The 20,652-nt window shown below is 35.4% G+C and overlaps 1 protein-coding gene across 1 annotated transcript in view; it reads right to left on the reverse strand.

Annotated features, from left to right (window-relative positions):
* Positions 1–19,501, reverse strand: part of LOC149796191 (mitogen-activated protein kinase 14B-like) — a 55,582-nt gene extending 36,081 nt beyond the window's left edge. Inside the window, exons 1-2 of the mRNA XM_089966144.1 lie at positions 19,201–19,501; positions 1,020–1,149 (exon numbers count right to left, since the gene is read on the reverse strand). Coding sequence (XP_089822270.1) covers positions 1,020–1,149; positions 19,201–19,325 — 255 coding nt within the window. The 5' untranslated portion in view covers positions 19,326–19,501. The remainder of the gene's footprint in view (positions 1–1,019; positions 1,150–19,200) is intronic.
* Positions 19,502–20,652: the final 1,151 nt, after the last annotated feature.

Raw genomic sequence — 20,652 nt, forward strand, 5'->3', positions numbered from 1 at the left:
TGGCATGTGACATATGAACATAAAAAGGTAAACAGAAATTGCATAAATCAAGACATGCTTCCGATGCTAATGAAAAAATACAATGATGAGCCACTGAGTAAGAAGGTCAGTGCTAGAGCAATTAGACACTGACTGAACTCAGGACCTGGATAAAAACATTCCTTTATATGAAATTTTTCAAGATCCAAATAAACAAACAATTCACTTATTATGGTTTTTTTTAATAATTATTTCCTATTTGAAGCTTAGCAATATTGCAATGATGTGTGAAATATATTTAACAAGGGAAATTATAGGCATATAGAAAGGTGATGTGTGAAATATTCTGAGAACCAAATAAACATACATTACCTTTTCATATTTGAATAGTGGTAGTTGCAACATTTGTGTGACAAATAATAGTAATAAAAATGGGGCAATTTTGGTATATAGAAAGTGGTGTCTGAATTTGTGGGGTTTGAGTCGGGGCTTGTTATGTTCTTTTAAGTCACCAGCTCTGGGCCTATGTATAAATTTTTTTTGTTCAAGCACTGTAAAACCCCATTTCAGGAGGAGCAGTAACAAGATTTCCATGACAGTTACTGTGGCAGCTTTATTGAACCTCATTCACTTAGGACCAACCTGTCATAATAAGAAGACTTTCAGAGAAAACCCAACATTTATATAACCACAAATACAAGAGTAGCAGTTGTTACAAGATTTTCAAGTCTTAATGGCTTCCCAATCATCTTCATGAGACCAACTACAGCATAGCATGAACATATGTGTGGAGTTTCATAGCAACCTTTCAAGCAGTTTAGGAAAAGTGATAAACCTGTAGAAGTGGACAGACAACAAACTATCCCATAAGCTCTTCTGGTTTATGACCAAGAGTTAAAAATCAGAAAGAGGCAAGTAAGGGAAGAGTAGGTGAAGAATGATGAGAGCGCAAGTCTGAACAGAAAATTCCATAAGGCGTGGACTTCCATTTGTCACATTCCTAGCATGAGCTCTACTTACTAGTTTTTAACAATACTTACATTTTCATGATTCATATGTTTCAGCATTCTCAGTTCTCTGTAGGTTCTTTTTGCATGTATTGCTGACTGAAAAGGACGGGCAAGCTTTTTGATGGCCACCTTTGTGTTATTTTTTCTATCTATAGCAGAGCTGAAAGATAAAAAAAGGATATATTGCCAAATGCTACATAAATAATTACAAACAATTTAATTAAAACTATTTTCCACTGTCAATGTGAAGGTGGAAACAAAGTCCTGCTTTCTGAACTTCCATGTCTGCAGACATTATTTTGTGAATGAAGAGCACCATACGGTAGAAATTCACGTAGCAGCTATATTCTTTAGTGGAAGGATAACAACAAAATGAAGGTGAAAATGCAAAATACTAATGCACTTTAAATGCAAATTGAGAATACTACAGTGCCTAATAGCGTCTTACAAAATAGCAAGAAAAGTTATTTGACATTGCTTAAAGGCCAATGCTGCTGATACTTGCAGAACGCTGTATGTGCTAAATAACACTGAATCTTTAAAGATATTGGTCATAAGGTGTTATTATGAATCATGTAATTTCTAACTCTACCTAAGGAATGAGGATATTATTCATGTGCATGAATTAATCTGATGTTTACTGGAAACATCCATGATCAACCAATTCCAGTCAAATGCAAGAACACAAGAGTTGATAATGTCATCTTTGTCAACAGAAGGAGCCAACACCACATGCTGGATGCAATAAGTGGTCCATATGTGATATTATTCTAGATTACCTTGTTCTAAATATAAGTAAATTGTGTATGAAATTAAGGCAAAAGGTAAGGAAATTTCTTATGATAGGTATACAAACTTATTTAATTTCAAAATTCTCTGATCTAATTAAAAACTGACCTACCTCTCTTCTTCCCTCTTGATTATTACAAACAATTTCATTCTTTCCAAACTTCAGTTATATTGGAATAATGGAGAAACATGTGAAAGATGGAAGTACTGTGGCCTTAAGAAAAGTGGCAATATGAGATCTCACCTGAATAGCTTTCCAAAAGATAAAAAAGATGCTACTTTATACTATAGGTTTATGATCATTTTTTAATAGTAGATACATGTACCAATATGGAATGAGAGGTTGGGTATTAATTTTCTTTAGAAATTTACATCTAGATGTACAGGCAGATCTGAGCCAAAAGGATTCACATTTAATTCTGAATACCGGTACCCACTTTAACATGTAATTGTAAAGTTCAAGTCACTCATCCTTAATACTGGTGAGCACTGTGGTCTGAATGGATGAACGTTATTGTGTGAAGACACCTGCACATGCTCTCTCGTACCTACACACTAGCTGTTTCTAAGATAAATGTTTCTGAGTGTGATTTTCTAGTGAAGCTTTAAAAACTTAAAAATCCATCAGTTTCTTGTTTAACTCATTCGACCCCAGCAATGTTTTCAGTATCTCTGCTGATATGCCTCAGAAGCACAAAGCTGTGTCTAGCTGCTTGTGCCCCATAGTTTTTACCTGTTTGAAAACATCGTGCACATGCATTCACTCTTACCTTAATTTCTCTTCTTATATCCAAACAAAATCCACAAAATTTTCACCATTTATTTCAAATGAATTTGTCGACACACTGATGTAATTTTTTCCCAATTTGTCGAAGTCTTTCACAACTTATTTATCCAGTACAGTAAAACCTGTCTTGAGAGACCACTGCTATGAAAGACCGCCTGTCTTGAGAGACCACGTTCTCCATGTACAGATTTAGAGATTATATAGTGTTATAACCTGTTATGAGAGACCACCTGTCATGAGAGACCATTATGTTTTGGCAGAAGGGGTGGTCTTTCAAGACAGGTTCCACTGTATTTACAAACTTATGTGCAACGTTTATTCGCAAGAACTCCGTCATCATCGCTGTCAGCATCATCATCTTCGGACGATTCAATCTCTGAAACTTCTATGTCCAAATCTAAATCTCACAAAATATTCAACTGCTGAACATATCTTTCCTCAGCTTGCTCAATATTTTCGAGATCAAACCCGAGAAACTCCACATTTTTGCTCTCATCAAAAATCACTCTTCCGTCCGCCATCATTTACGATTTTTCATGAACAGAACATGTGTAGTTAAACCGCTCTCAAACTTTAGCCTTTTGCTTCAGAACAATTCAAATTTCCACAAATGAAAGTAACATCATTTCTGATTGGTTTAATAGTTGTTTAGTTCTTGGAATAAACCATTTCTAACCAATCAGAGACGTTGTATCTAACACACATTCCTCACGCCTGGAGACGGGATCGGCCATTGAATGCAGTAAACAAGTCACGACTACAGGCAGGATCGGCCAAAGAATGCAGAAACCGGATCACGCCTACAGACGGGATCGGGGCCGAATGAGTTAAGTGACACATTTTAGGAAATTTGTACCTTTTTGCTAATCATAATACAAAAATACTATAATTTTGGTAGTCCTATCAGTTAAAATTAATTAATCAGTTTAAAAATAAAGTACAATTAGAAAATAGCAAACCACAGTAAAAAGCCTAATATATAAAGCTATGAAAAACTATTACAATCAAGCTATTGGGAGCATTGCACTTGATGTCAGTGTCTAACAGATTTTAGCATTGCCAATACAAGCACATGATGGCAGTGTCTAACAGATTTTAGCATTTAGAACAATTTCCGAAGTGACTGGAACACTATTATTGTGCAATGAAAGTTTCCTCTTTCGCAGGAAAAATGTTTATGCTTACAATCGCTATCAATGGTGACAACACGCAGATTAAATTTCAAATCTTTTGAAACGACCTATCTGGTTGTCAGGTTTACAGATGGTGGGACATCTTGCAAAAATGTTGTTAAACTTTTTATATGTTCACATTTTCATTTCCCTGTGAACAGCCTCATCTCTTTGGGAGTCCCAGCAGATGATACATGTAGCGGTCTCCAGCTGACCAAAATCTAGGCCAATTTAAGTACGGTGTATATGTAGCATGTAAATAACTATAGACAGGTTATCTGGCACTGAGCCAATTTTCAGTCACATGGTGCACCAACCATTACACTACTGCAATTCATATGAATTCGGATGTCACATCAGCTGCTTTGTTTACATTCAGTGTTTCTCAATTGTACATGTACTGATGTTTTTATGATGGATATAAAAGCAAAGTATAAAACAGGTAGTGGAACTTCCTGTGCAGTCACTGGATGTTGTTGTAGGGTTTAACGCCATTTTTCAGTACACGATAGGCTATACATGGTGGCCAGTATTAATGGTGGAGGAAGAACCTGGGGAAAGAACCACCGACTCTCATGAAGCTACTGGCAAGCTTTCTCACATACCCTAAGTAGCCGAATCCAAGACTCAAACCTACGCAGACAGAGGTGAAATGGCAGTGATCTGTAATGGACAGTGCTTTAGACCACTCTGCCACTCGGGGCCCCCAGTCAATGGATGTACAAACAACTATAAAAAAAAATATATAGAAAGAATCCTTATGTGCAACACAATCAAATCCATAGTGAATGCACATTCAGCTTCTTTAATAAAATTCACAATGACGCAATATCTGATGTGTGGTGTGTGTTATTTGTGTTTTTTTAAAACAGGATGTGAATGATTTTCTACAGTCAATTTCATGGATTTTTCATATACAGTGTATGATATACAGTACTTAATGCATTATGGACTCTACTACACAATTGTAAGTTGTCATTTCATAAGTGTATTTCAGACTAGTTTTCAATTAATCAAAATTTTCCATTGTTTATTTTCTCTCTGTGTAAATTCTACTCACTGACAAAGTCACCCACAAATTTCATTTGTATGTGAAATTTGAATTTGTTTACACACACACCCCACTTGTCTCAACATTCGCTAACTGGACAATATTACCTTGGTCCCGAGGATGTCAAGATAAATTAGTACTGTAACAAGCAAATGGTGACATTTATAAAAATTGGCAACAAAATATTGAGGTTTGAGATTTTTTTGCCGCTTTTTTTTATAAAGCTAGCACCAATTCTTATTCCTACCCAATATGACCACAATGGAGACTCAACAAGTGTACACGAAACAGCAGAGATCTTAATCCACTGCTTTACAAACGTAACAAATAATTATGTCACAGATACACCAAGACAATCGATCACAAAAAGCTACTCAATTATGTAAATGCCAAAGTTCCAGCAGATTCTACAGTAATTGTAAGTGATTATGATGTATACTGTACCATTATGACACTGAATCTTAAAAAAAACAAAAAAACAATGGGCTTGATGAAATAGGCCCAAGTGCCCTAAGATTCGCTGAACTTTAATCTACATGTATAACCTCATTAACAAGGATATCAAGTCTGTTGTTTTTCCAGATCCAGAAAAATGGTTCTAGAATGTACCCAGGAAATTACAGTCTTATTTCCATTCTGCCTATTTTATAAAATTTTGTTTGAGAAACTGATTGCTAAACAAGTACATCATTATTATTATTATAAGTATATTATTTCAAAATATTCTCAATCTTTTAAAGGATCAATCGGGTTTTTCGAAGGGTTGTTCATTCTAAACAGCTTTAAAAAAACTCACTGTTACCTGTAGAAAATCAACAACGTGAATCTAATATATATTATTTCTAGACTTCAGTAAGGCTTTTGAATTAGTCAATCATTATGTTCTCTTATGTAAACTAAAATGCTATAAATTTGACAATAGTGCCTTAAAATGGTTCTCATACTATCAATGCAGCAGGCTGCAAAAAATGCTACTGATAATGTTTATTCTAGCTCCATGTAAATTAATCATGGTGTTCCTCAGGGATCTATTTGAGGCCCATTGCTATTTCTTATTTTTATAAATGGCCTTCCTCTATGGACAAAGCAATTAAACATGGAATTAACTACAGATGATGTTACTACAACTTCAGGTAGTGATGTAATTATTGATTGAAGCTCTACTAGATTCCATTATAAGAAATACTGAGATGTGGTCAAAACAAAATGAAATGGTTATAAATGAAACAAAACAAAATGCATTCAAATACATGTAGCTTCAAAGAAACATTCCACTTGTGAGAAATGCTAACTCTGACAATAAATGGGCAACTAATTTAAAATGTTATGTAAGAAAACCTTTTAGAAAAGAAGTGATAGCTGAAAATGACTTAAAGTGGGACAAACATATTGACTGTGTCTGTAGATCTCTATCAAGCAAAACAAGTCTACTAAGTAAAATTCAGAAATAACTACCCATACAAACTAGAATAATGTACTGTACTGCAATGCCTACAGTTTGCCGGTTAAGTAACTCTTGTTTGACAATATGGGGACACTGCCCCAAGAATCAGTTAGAATAAAAAAAAGCAGGATAAAAAAGAGAATATCTCGTCTAATTCTGGGTACTCCTTTTGATACACGTCTGACACTTTTCCATAAACTGAAATGATTTCAAATAAATGACAGAAGAACATTCAAATGGCAGCACTTGTCTATAAAAGAATAACTTGTAATATGCTTGAATATATGAGATAACCATTTGATAAAATTTACAGGCCATATGCTTTATGGTTGACCTTACATGGCCACACGAAATTCCTCACACCCAATGCTGAACAATTTCGATGTTGGTCTTAAAGATTCTGGAACAAAGATATGGAATTCTTTGCAAACGAGTTAGATCTGCCATGTCTGTTAAAAGTTTTAAAGAAAAATACCTCAGATACTTTAAACTTGATTTTTAATATATTTCTACACTACATTATATCTTGCAAATTCTCCTGTTTCCATTCCAACTGTCTTTTTCTCTGTCCATGCCACCAGTAACCTGTCTTTTGTTTCAACATATCTGACATGTCAAAAATAATGCTCAGTTGTATCATATGATTGTTTCTTCTTTTCACATGTTATGACTTTACTTATCCCACACATTTTGTTTAAGATTCATGCATGTAGACTGTTAGAAAGTGGCAGAGGGCATCAAGGGAGACTAGATACATCTTTATTCTAACTGAGCTACCCAATACCCCTGTTAAATAAATTATTATTTTTATTACAATCTGAAGTTTCTGCTGTGCTCTTCTGAAGTCATGGTCAAAACCCTTTGTACATCTCTCTCCATCCAAACATACACACTTTCAAGTATGTATACACTGCATATCAATACGATTCATTCATACACTGACAAAAACATGTTTTTGATAAAAAATACAACACAAAATTTATTCTTGAAAATAAACTATTGCTAAAAAAACAATGCTAAATGTAAATATGCATAAAAAGAAATAGTGAAAATGGTTCAAGTCAGAGAAGCCAAAGCACACACTTTATATGTTGGGGTGAACTGATACAGCATATCAACATGATTTACAATATACACACAGGCGCACGCTCTTTTCATCTTTAGAAGGTCTGTCACATTTTTTTAGTGTTGACCACCCTTTGCAGAGTCTGTGCTAATTTTATTTATCCTGCCAGCACATTTAGTCACTGACTATCAATGTAAGGAGACATATCTGACACTCAAACCTTGTTCCCCACCAACTTAACTGATTTACAGATAATTTTATAACCCCTGTGTATGAAGTTTCTCTGTTGCTTGTATCTACTTGGATTGAGTTTGAGGCCAATGCTTCTGGTGTGTCATGCAGTTAAAAGTCAGTTCTGATTAATGGTTACTGTTTATTTCTGAATGAAAAAAACAATAACTACCGATCAGACTGTAAAGAAATTTATTTCACTGTCAGACACACGGTAAGTGTACCCTTCAGATTTGATGCATAAAGACAAGACAAGAAGCATCAAAGAAACTGCAAATGTGGTGTGGGTGTGTTTTGGATTTTTTTATACATAACTTTAAAAAAAGTTCAATCCTACTTCTACGATGTCTGCAGTGTGAGTTTACAGTGATATCCAGCATTGGGGCATCATGACACAGACATATAGCACACAGTGACATTATCCTGACACCAGGCAAACCAGTCCTAAAACTAGCCTCTTAATGCTGGGTGCCAAGCGAGGCAGCTGCTAGTACCATTTTTATAAGTCTCTGGTATGACTCGGTTGGTGTTTGAACATGCAACCTCTCGCATCGAGGTGGATGCTCTAACCACAAGGCCACCAGAGGGGTATTAAATTATCAGTAAAGTACCTCAATCGTGCAAGAGTAAAGATTCTGGAATGTCTTCTTTATATATACTTACAGTGGTTGAGCATGCTGACATGAAATACTTGGGAGGACAGAGTAGAGGCATATTTTGAATGTCACTAGGGGTGATACAATACACGTGTCATGTATCAGTACAAAGGAATTGGCTAGAAGCCATGTATATATGTTAGACCCCCGCAGCTATAGTGGCCCTGTTCGTATTTGTTATGATAGCCCAGCTTTGCTGGGTGTCAAAAATCACATGTGGACGTTGAAAGCTTTGTTCAAGAACAAAGGACCCCTACTGGCGTCGTAAATCTCACCACGTTGACAGACGACTGGAACATTGTCTGCTAAGTTGAATAGAACAGAGTAGAAGTGATATCCAATCAGAATTGAGAGAGGGTGTGGTCACCATTTCAAACCGAATTTAACTGAGTACTTTAGACTAGAAACCTCAGTCATTGTGAACCATCGAGCTAAGAAGCTGTAGCAATAACTCCGAGAAGCCACTCGTGAATTGGCAGGAAAACAAGAAATTCTAAGGAAAGACAGAGCTTTGTAAAGGTCAGTGAGTTATTTGCTCGATTGTTGCAGAATATTATGGCATTGTAATTGTTAATTATGTGCAGCATGTATGTCAAAAGGAAGAAGAGTGATTGGTAAATTATTATCATTTGAATATTGAATTGTATTAAATTGTTGTTCCTTTGAATTTCACCTTTGTGTTCTCAATAATTTAACTATTGGCATTGCTGGCTGGGGACTCGGTGCTTTACCTCTCTCTATCACTAATTTCACTTTCTACAAAATCTAGCCTGGGTGGGACTTCAATAGTAATTTTAATAATATATTGGGAGCACTCCACCCCAACCCTACCAAATGCCACAGTGATACCCTTTTATCTATGTTGACATACTGGTTGTTCCAGTATGCAGATTAAAGATAGAGATATAGTTGTCACATCCAATTCTCACTGATGACAAGAAAACAAAAGTACTTTCAAGCAGACTACATGTTGATTGTCAGTGAGTTTTATTCAGCGTTTTAGGCTACTGAATGGTGGCTCCATTTAACTCACTCTAGCCACCAGACCCTTTGTTTTGCATGGCATGAATGCCTTGAAAACATCTTATTACCAATTTCATGTCTAACATAAACCTGGACATTACAATCTTATCTTCAAGACAAAAATAAAGCAATTTCTTTGTGCAAAGATAGTCTCATCTAAAACAAATCCAGGCATGGGAATGAGGATGAATGCCAATAAACTCTATCACACTGTACATCCTGCATATGCAAATGACTGCTGTGGCCACAGGTACTTGTATGTATTAGTGAAGAAGGAAAACTAATGACAACATTATGTCCTGTTTTAATTATTTTTATACAAATTTTACACAAGGTATTCAACTTCAGCTGTTTGAAATCTGCCCCCTTGCTGATTCTGTGGTAATTTTATTCATTCCATCAGCACCTTCATTCACTGGTTAAATATCTCTGCATAAAAAAAGGAGAAATTCCGAATTTGTTCTGCATGTACAATTTAAGTGGAAATGCTGCCAGGATTTTATCTTAATGGGGACCACCCTTTGTCACCGAAAGAAGGTTAGTAGAAAAGGATCCAGAGGAGGAAACAGTCATGGTTCAATATTTATCTAACAATTCAATACTCAACTATTTGGACCTCTATTGAAATCATAATCTTTAAAAGATATCACCCCTTGTTGTATAATTATTAATCTGTTAATTATTTCTGAGCATACTCGGTTCCTTATCTGTGTATGAATATTTTTCTGTGCCTCCTTCTGAAAGTGAATATACATAGCTAGTTTTGTCAACCTGAAGATGTTGGAAAACTGATCTTTGTGACTGTTATTTACAATTTTCAAGAGCTCACAGATTTTATCTTTTGAATACATCTGCTCCAAAATAAGATTTTTCACTAACACAAACTTATTTCTTGAATTAGTTGTTTATTGACTACCATGCCAGATTTCTTATTTGTTCCATAATGCTGCATTATTGTTTTTAGTCGGTTAATGCCATAATTGGCTTGTGCAGACAGGTATTCAAAATAAATATCTTTACGTCTTGATTTCATTCTATTCATCCTTATTTATTCATTTCATTTTAACCCTGATATGGATAAATGGTTTTGCATCATATGGGTTGAAATGGTTGATAAAAAAATGAAAATTCCATTCTACTTTTAAATTGTCTATTTTAATTAGGCTCAGTCTTTTGCCCTTTCTACATATAATTTCGAAATACCGCTGAAAGGGAGACTGACTGTCATGCACGCTATTTTTGTCCATCCAACATGTGAATCATAACTTCCCACGCAATGGAAAGCTTGATGTTTCGGCGTCTCCTATGTTGATAGTCGACGAATTTCTTTCGTTTTTTTGTTACAAATACAAGCCAGTTAATCATTAAAACCCTGAAACTAGCTTGTGATAAGAGGAACTTTTGACTGGTAACTATACAAGTACATTGATGTGTAATTGCCTTTTATTCCTTAATATTAGCATGATTACCAGTTTTGTAAAACGGGGGCAAAGGCAGACCTACAAACTTTTCAAAAGCCAAGTAGGGAGACTGAATAATAAAAAAATAGAGATTGGGACCTAAAATTGGGAGGTTTTTCATGGCATTTTTAAAGCCTTGTTTTCACTAAATATTGATCAATCTTCCTGGTCCAATATGCGTGAAATTTGCAAAAAGGCTCACCATTTCTCCCCGTGACATGCCCTATTTTCATATTCTGGTCAGCTGTGGTCAAACTGCACATTAACTAAAGATTAGTCTTAAATAAACAAGCAAGAAAGCCAGTGTGACTAATTAAAAGTTAATCGATATCAATGCAACTATTTTGTGAAAACGATTGGCCCTCCGCTGTAATTCAAAGAAACCACATTCTACAATATTGTGTGTTATGCAAGCACCATCAATTGATTGGCAAATAAAGGATTCCCAATTTTGTTTAACTAAAGGTACCAACATAGCCAGCCTCATGGTACTGTACACGTGGCAACTATTTTCCCCTCTCTGTATATCCGACCTCGTTCCCTTACTGTCAACTCATAAAGCATTTAGTATTGTTTATTAAAAAACATGTATTCTGAATTAGTTTTTTGAGGACACATTTGCTGCATGGTATGTATTTTCATTCCTTTTAATTTAACGATGGTAATTATTATTGGTATATATGGTATAAAAATGACAGGTGTTCACTCGTGTAAGTTTCTTTTGTGGGAATGGCGCTATAGCAGATGGAGTTACAGCATTCGTAGTGATCATTCTTGGGATTGAAATTAATTGTGGATGATTTTATTGTTGTTGTTTATTTATTTTGTTCTGGTTTATTTTTTATTATTGTAGAGCTAAAAAAACCTCATTAATTTATGAGAATAATGTTTAAACTTAACATTCTATTTAGTGAAGAAGCAAATTCTTTATAGTAAAGTAAGTATTTCATCACAATAATTCACAGGTGATACAACAGAACATGTAGGATTTTTCTTGTTTAGAAGAAATGAAAATCAAAGACAATGTAATAATCGAAATCTTGCAAAAATCGGAAGATATTATGAAATCGGGAGGTAGGAGTGGAGCGACTCCAAAAATCGGGAGACTTTTCCCTCCCTGTGTGAAAGCTGACAGTTATGGTGTAAGGTCGCTTACATCAAAGCAACTACAACTCAGCTTTTACGGAATTAGCATCAAATCATACTGTTTTTGTTCGTTGTATTGTCATACTGGGATTACATTTTAATGAGTTAGTTATTTACAAATTTCATAGCAAATTAAAAACATAATTACCGGTGCATTGACATAAAATGTCCAATGCAATAATGCATAAACAAACAATAATCGAGTCAAAAGGGAGAGCTAGTGTAACAGCAACACGTGAATGCTAACTTCATGTCATTGTTCGATCAAATTATACACAAATCTAGGCAGAAACAATAAGAAAACTGAAAATTAAATAAATTGCTTTTCAAACAAGTTTATACCATTTCTTGTTAATAATCATGCACGCCAAACTCAAGATAAGTATACATGTATTTTTTTATAAATAAACTTTGCCTAAATAAATGCATTTAGAACTTACCTTATGCATCTTGAGATGTCTCGGAGTTGTAAGTCGGCTTATACGTGGGTCATGTAATTTTTATTGTTTATACCTGTTGAGTTTGGGGGTGGTTTATACGCGAACAGGCTTAGGTACCTAGGACTGCAAATGCTGTTTCAGATGAATTATATATTTAAATAGTAAGAAGGTGAACTAATATTAATTATTCAAAACTGCTTAAGACTAAAATAACTCATATACACTATCATTTTGTATCGATTCTCCTTCTCTTGTATCAATATGTGTATCGTTTCAGCAAAAGTAATGATGCATCGATTCACCAGTACACATCACCTAGGTGAGCAAAAAATCTGTAGGTTAAGTTTTTCTTCTTGCTACTGACAAACACTAGTGCCTGTGCCAAACATCTCAGATAAATTCTGAATTTAGAGAATAAAAAGGCAAACAATACTTAGTATACACATACACACATGAATGTATACTGCATATCTTGCCTTGCTGTCCCTTTTCCCTGTAACTTAAGCTTGACCCTGTGATACATTTATATTCAAAGCTTGATCAAAATCACTTCAAAAAATACCTAAAGTGTAGTAACAACCACAGCCACAATTACATGAAAGGTAACTCGATAATACATGTCAATCATAGTGTAGTAACAACCCCAGCCACAATTACATGAAAGGTAACTCACTAATCCATGTCAATTATGCTCATCACTGAACATGTCTGAGATTTTGATGAATCAATCATCTATTCCAAGCTTAATCAAAATCAGATCAGAAATATGACATACAGAGTGGCAACATGCTTAGTCAATTATCTGCAATATTACCTAATTAATACGGTTAGAACTTGTAAGTGGTAATAAGCAAATGTTGATCGAAGGATAGGTAATGGCCAAAAGGACAAGCTCAGCAGTCTTATGGCCAGGGAATCTAACAAATGGTCTCACCCTTCATCTGATCACAGAACCCTGAATTCTTCAACATTTTGACCTAAACAATTTACAAAGTTCCCTCTATTCTTTCCATGCATATGGGTACATCAACACTGACCATGTCACAGGCAAGGCCATGGGAAAGCCAGGAAGACTCAACTCTGGGTCAAGAGGGTGGTGGGATCTTATGAACATTTGTTAGATATGAAGGTAATAAAGTCAATGAACTGATGACAGACTTTTAATATAAATGAATCTAACATAAAAATTTGTAGAGCAATAAAGCTATCCTCATCATGCTCAGAATGCCTTTAACCACTTAACCATATATTACTGAAATAAATGTGGAATGATAGAAATATAATATCATATGTGATTTTATTAATAAATTAGGCCCAGCACAAGATGTTACATACTGTCAATATATTTCAATGCATTGCAATTTTCCGAGAAAATTAACCTTGTTATTAGCTTGCATTATAATGCCAATGGAGCTTTAAGTTCTCACCATCTATTAAAATAAATCCAGCCTTGCTGAGTAAGAACATAATGTAGGGTGCCACAAATGCATTTTTCGGCATTGCTCTGACAGCTGCAAGACTTGACAGTTGTCAAAATAAACCCAACTTAGCCACAAAGTATGCACTTAATTAGGTTCCCACAAAAGCACTCACATGTACTGATGTGAAAGTTCTTTTCACATTTTAAAAGAGGGCACATCAAATTTATGATGACTACACTAAAACTGAATTAATAAACAGAACATGAATCTGACTTGACAAAACTTCGTAACTACAATATGTAATAAAACATTTGCCTGAGGCCCGGGACAAGCTCAATTTAGGCTTAAGTTTGCTAAGTACTTATTCAAAGAAATCCTTAATAACTAAGGTAACACACCGATTTGACAAGAACATGGCTCCTTTTCTACTGAAAGCATAAATGTACCATACTGTTACCAAGGGAATGTAATTCCCAAGATTTTGGACAATTATATTTCAAATGACAACCACTGCTATTTTAAACAAAAATTGATTTTACACTGCCGAGCAATTAAGCAGTAATAGTGGTACACACCGTCAGCAACATCAATTTTCATGGGGATGAAACAACTTTGAACCAGTTTGATAATTGTGTCTAATTAAACAATTAAATTTATTGCTGAAACAAACAGCAATGTGGGAAATTCCAAGCTGTCTCACTGATATTTCAGTCAATGATGTTCAAATAGAGTTTTTCAGGAAAGAAGAAACAGCTCAGACCAATTATAACTTGGTTGCATGCACTTTCTTGATTTGGTTTATATTATAAGCTCTTTAAGACACCAGATAAACCTCTGCATCTAAAATAAAAGTCTCTGTAGTCATGCCAAGGACAGGTGTGTAGCTATTATATCTACCTTAGTGTGGGTCACTGTGGAGTTAAGTTTTAATCTGCTCAGGATCAATTCAATACACAAATAAATGTCAGGTGCTTTGTGCAGGGACACTACATCAGCCATCCATCAACTATCTCCAATTGCAGAACTTGTATTTGCAGTTTTTGCCAATATCACATTTATGTACATTTTGAATTGTTTAAACAAGGGGTCTCAAACATGTGGTCCGCCAAGCCATTTCCTGCGGCCCACAAAATGATTGGTATCACAATGTGTCATGAGTGATAACAAAGTTGGTGCGGCCCTTGGGTCATCGAAAATGCCCTAATGTGGCCCTAAGGGTGATTTAAGTTTTGAGACCTCTTGGTTTAAACAATGCAGCATAACAATTTTACTTCAATAATAAATATCAGTAAAAAATATATATCAGTGACAATTCTAAGAATCAGATATTTTAAACCGATTCAAAAGGCAAATTTAAATCTTACAGACTTATTTCCAGCTCTCTCCTCATTAATAATCTTTACTTAGGTCATCTGATGGATGTGAGGAATGAAAGATTGAAAAAAGTTCCCACAACAAATAAATTCAAAAATGGATAGATTCATTCACAAAGTTCTTTCATCATGGATTTGTCTATTATGCCAATGAACGATGGAGTAGCCTGTGGTCACATAATAAACGGTAACTGAACATAACGCTCATTCAATAAAATAAACACTGTTCACATATCCGAGTCCAGTGTTTATTGTCACCACAATGACGAATAAAAACGTCAAGGAGAGCTGCTGTTGTGCTTTTAGGTTAACAGTTTACACTAGAAATTAACACATCAGTGGCAAAGAAAACATACTTATTGGGCAGGTCACTGCTGTTGTTCTAGGTTATCAATTCATGTATGAGCAGTAACAAGTTTATTTCTGCAACCATTTGTGATTTAAAAAAAACAAAAAAGAAGAATAAAGCAAGCAATGCAACAGTCAAAATCAAACTCAAGAAGTGAAATTTTAATATGTTCTTCCTCCATTATATACCCAAGACTAACACATTTATGTAGTCAGTTTCAATCGATAATAGTTTTTATGTTCATCGTCAGAACAATGCTTTCTCAAATCTAAATTACGGCTCAATAATGCTGACAGAAGCTGTACATTTTGTCAATGACAACTCATGCATAAAGTAACCGCTAGGACTTTTATGATTTTGTTTCACTTTGTTCAGGTGTGAATACATTTTGTTTGTTAAATTGTTCAATGATTCTTTTCGCAGCATCAAGGACAACATATCACCCATTTTCATGATATTATAAAAACAAGAGTTCCTTGAAGAGACTGATGTGAGCTCATGTATTTTCCAGTCTTGTCAAAATGATTATAATTGATGGGCGAGCAAGCAAGTGCCAACAGTTGATCGAAAGTTAATTAAGTCATAGTTGTTTCCCTCTTCTTCTATCATAAATATCAAAATTAACCTCAGTTATGCAAACTTAAGCATGACATCAGTGACTTGCCTTTACTTCATATTGATTTTACATGCATGGTATGTGTGTGTGATATGGATTTTTGATGAAATTTAACAATTTTTCAGTCATCACTAAGTTGTCTGCAGTGTGGCAGTTTATAGCAATGTCTTGCACTGTGACATCATGCCACACACATGTAGCACAATGTCCCACCCAGTCACATTATCCTGACACCAGGCCAACCTGTCTTAACACTGACCTCATAATGCTGAATACCTAATAATGCAGCTGTTCGTACAATTTTTTTTAATAAATCTTTGGTGTGACTTGGCTGGGGTTCAAAACCCATGACCTACCGCATCTGAGGCGGATGCTCTAAGCACATAGGTGTCGTATTATTGGCCAATTAGGGTGTCAACAGCAGTCTAGACAATGTCATTCACTTGTGCAAATAGTACATTTCTTATGAATAGTATGTGCTCCTTTGGAAATCAGGCAAATAAAAAATAAATAAGACTAATGTTTAGGCTCAAACCAACGATAAGAACGCACAACCTGGAATCCTGGAATTTCCATGCTGCAGAAATGGGTCATGTTTAAATTCCAAGAATTAAAGCTGGTTGGTATGCAGCTACTGAGAACCCTGGTACTTTATAGTTAGGTGTGTTAATCAACTTTACTCAAAGTTCAAAGTGACTTTGATTTTACATTACATTTCTGACACACACTTCAATGCAGATTTACATTCATCTCTATAAAAGCTATCAATCCTGCCTTGTGACACAAAAATATTGATCACCAACAGATAACTAATAATATATATTCTTTCCCCTTTGCTCCTGCAAAAAATATATAAATAAGGACTGTTTTCACGTCAAAATTAGGGCATGAGCAGACAGCTCCTGAACAACGAAATGTACGTAATTCATATTAAACTACTATGTCAACTGCTATTTCTGGATCCAGATGTAAAAATGAAACACAATCTGCCATGTAAAACTCTCTATCCCATTTTCCTTTAAGGTATTTTTTCAGCCATGAGATTTCTGCATGTTACATCCCAGAAATAAATCTATGAGTCTGTACCAAATAAGTGTTTGCATTATATCCAGGAATGAGAAAACAAGTTAAAAGGATAATAAGTATTTTGAACAAAACAAAGCTATCTAAACACTTTATTCAATATTAGTATATCTGTATTCATTTCCTTAAAAAAACATACTTCAACTGAATCCAATTTTGGCATTCCTGGCTTCCATCGCATTCCAGCGAATGAACTAAGGTCAACGAAACCTGAAACATGTTTTTCTTTGCTTCTGTCAGAGTTTGGATTTTTTTTATAAAAAAAGACAGAGTAAGTAAATTCGAACAAAAGCAATATGAGTTTAGTTTGTAGAAAATCATCGATATGAGCTGACAAGTGTGCGAGATATTCCTGAAAATCTGACTCTTCGTTCTGATGTTAGTCAACCTCAGAACATGCTACACAACATCATTTTTTAGGCAGTAAGATGGCAACCTAGAAAACAAATATCGGGGAGGTGTCTTTCAATGGAAGACTACCCTGCCCTCTGCCCTTTGGAGTAGTCTTACAATGTAAGACACAGCACATGTTAAGTTTTTGTTTTAGTGGTATGTCTTACTACCCAAATAACAGGCTTGTATAGCGTGTTCCTATGTCGTTTGACATCGGAACAAATAGTCAAAGTTTCAGGAATATCTCACACACTTGGCAGCCCATATCAACAATCTTCCACAAATTTATATGTAATCAATATACTTAATGTGATGTTTTTATCCTGGTGGAATCAAAAGCTGACACTAGCAAATGGACACATTTTCATGTTCCATTGATACATATTTGAATTTGTTGAAATGCAACGGTAGTCGAGGTATGTTCAAGTAGGTTCATGTAGGGGATATATTGTTGACTAAAACATTATGACTTTACTTTGTAGAAAAGCGTCATTATTTTAGTTGCCAGTTGTAAGATATTCCTGAAAATGTATCTTTCCTTATAATGTAAGTCGACATCAAAACATGCTATATAGTTCCGTTACTTAGGCAGTTGGACCCTTACGCCCAGAACAAATATCAGCATCAAGGTCTTACATGTAGGACTACCCATGTCCTACAACATAAGACACATCACCCTATATTTTTGTTATGGGGGGTGATGGGTCTTTCTGCCTAAATAATGGCGCTGTGTAGCCTGTTCTATGTCGACTAACAGTATAATGAAAGACAAATTTTCAGAAATACCACACAAATGGCAACCAATAATGACGCTTTCCTACAAAGTAAAGTTATGTTTTTGTCAGACTTTACTTAGCCTGATGTCTTTTCTCTAATAAATTCAAATTCTCACAAAAGAAATGGACCTGTTTTCATGTTTTGTAGATATGTTTCCAGTTGGCTGGAAAGTGATGAAAGCCGAGAATGCCGAAATCAAGTTAAAATATTATTCTTTAAAGAAAGGAATAAAAATATATTATGCCCATTGGAACTGTAAAGCAATGTTTCGTTTCGTTCAAGAAACATATTCGCCACATGAACCTACTTAAACATACAAATTCAAATGCATGTCAACGGAACATGAAAATGCATCCATTTGCTAGTGTCATATTTTCATTCCGCCAAGATAAAGACAGCACAGTCAGTATATTAATTATACATAAATTAGTGGAAGAGTGTTGACATATGCTGCCAAATGTGAGATATTCCTGAAACTTTGACTACTCGTTCCGATGTTATTGACATCGGAACACGCTATATAAGCCCGTTATTTGGATAAGAAGACACATCACTTAAACAAAAACAGCATGTGCCATGTCTTACATTGTAGGACTAGGAATACCCTTTGGAGCACCACTACTGTATAAGAGTTAGCACAAATTCAAATAAAAAGTCAAAATATGCATTCTTCCTGTAACGCTTAGCCATTATGCATCAATGTCATCTCACAAACAAGTCCTCCTGACCCATGATCAACGATAACAGGGTCAAAAGTACGATGTCATTCACCTCGTGGCTTATATCAATGGTAAGACCAAGATTTTGCTGCAAATTAAAAGGCATACGGTCCAAATATCGATATGTTATATAAGTATCGTGGTCGCAATGGATGTACACGCAATGCATAAAACTATCTGGCATAAACATAATTCTCTACAGCTGACCAACTTACCAAACTTGACCGTAGGCACCTGACCCAACAGGCATCATCAACTCGTATCGCTTGGGGACTTCCCATACTGTTTTGTTCAACTCCAGACGATAAAAACCGTCTTTAATCTTCCCTAAATGTGACATCGAGTTGTAATAATTCAAAACTGCATAAAACTGACTTTGCAAAATAGTTAGAATCTTCAAAAATAATGAAATATGTTTCGTGCTCGCAAAAAGCGAGCTCGTTCCTTGTGCAAATTCCTATTTCCGGATGGAGACAAACAGACAGATTTCCTGACGGGTTTGCAGCCTGTTGCCCACCTCACAACATTTGGAGGCACGCGAACGAAAACCAGTCTGTTAAGCGCCTCTCTTGAGGGCGGAGCTTTTAAGTGCGATTTTCGACGCAAAACACCTAACTGACAAACGGGACATAAATAGATTGTCAGCTTTGTATATGAGCGTTGCCAAATCACAAAAGAATAGGCTTCGAAGGTTTACCGTGTCTATTATGATCGGTCTACCTGTGTAGTGAAGTTAAGTAAATACGCACACGCGTTCAGAGGCAAAGCAAACTCTCTCTCTCTCTCTCTCTCTCTCTCTCTCTCTTAATACTGACTCTTTTGCAGTATGTTATGTACATTGACTGATAATAAGTGACGAGAGATTACAACATCGAAGCAAACTCAATTTGCAAATGTATACATTTTTTTAAACCGCGGTAATGCCCGTCAAGAACTGAAAGTGAAACAAAACTGTACATGCAAAATGTATACATCAGTAGGTGTATTATCAATTTGTGATATGTCCTGTTGAAAAAATATTTGTTTAAAGTAGGTTATTAATTCATGTTTTATAGTTTGTAGATAAAGATCATAAGAGCTTGATTTTACTTTGTTTTAGCCGTTTAATTAAAAATAGTTTTCTTGTAAAGTTTTAATGTAGACTACAAATTAACGACTTTCCAACTATAAATTTATGCAACAGCGTCACTTACTGCAACACGTTAAGGGCCATGTTACTCACATAGGGATGCGTGACAACTAAATATACAATTGATCTACTATATATCTACACCGCAGCTGTAATTCAGTTATTTGCTCGAATTACGGGCAACAGGAAAACCATTTCGTTTTGTCACATTCAAAACTAATAGGCACCACGTGCAAAATTTAATGTGGTGCCTTGCTCACAAAATAGTGAGAAGACGTACTTCTAGAGTCATTTCATAATCTTCATACAGTTAATGGTCCCGCGAATTGTGTTAATCTGTCCGCTCAAACTCGTACGTACACTGGCGTCCTCTGGGCACAAACAGCGTAAGCCGTCTTTCGGGGGGCCCCGAGTGGTCTAAAGCGCTCTACGTTACGGATCACTGCCATCTCACCTCTGACTGCGTGGGTTCGAGTCTAGGATTCGGCTAATGTGGGTATGTGAGAAAGCTTGCCAGTAGCTTCTCGTGGGTCGGTGG

Source organism: Sinohyriopsis cumingii, chromosome 7 (genome assembly GCF_028554795.1).
Source record: "Sinohyriopsis cumingii isolate HCF-2022 chromosome 7, ASM2855479v2, whole genome shotgun sequence".
NCBI classification, from domain to species: Eukaryota; Metazoa; Mollusca; class Bivalvia; order Unionida; family Unionidae; genus Sinohyriopsis; species Sinohyriopsis cumingii.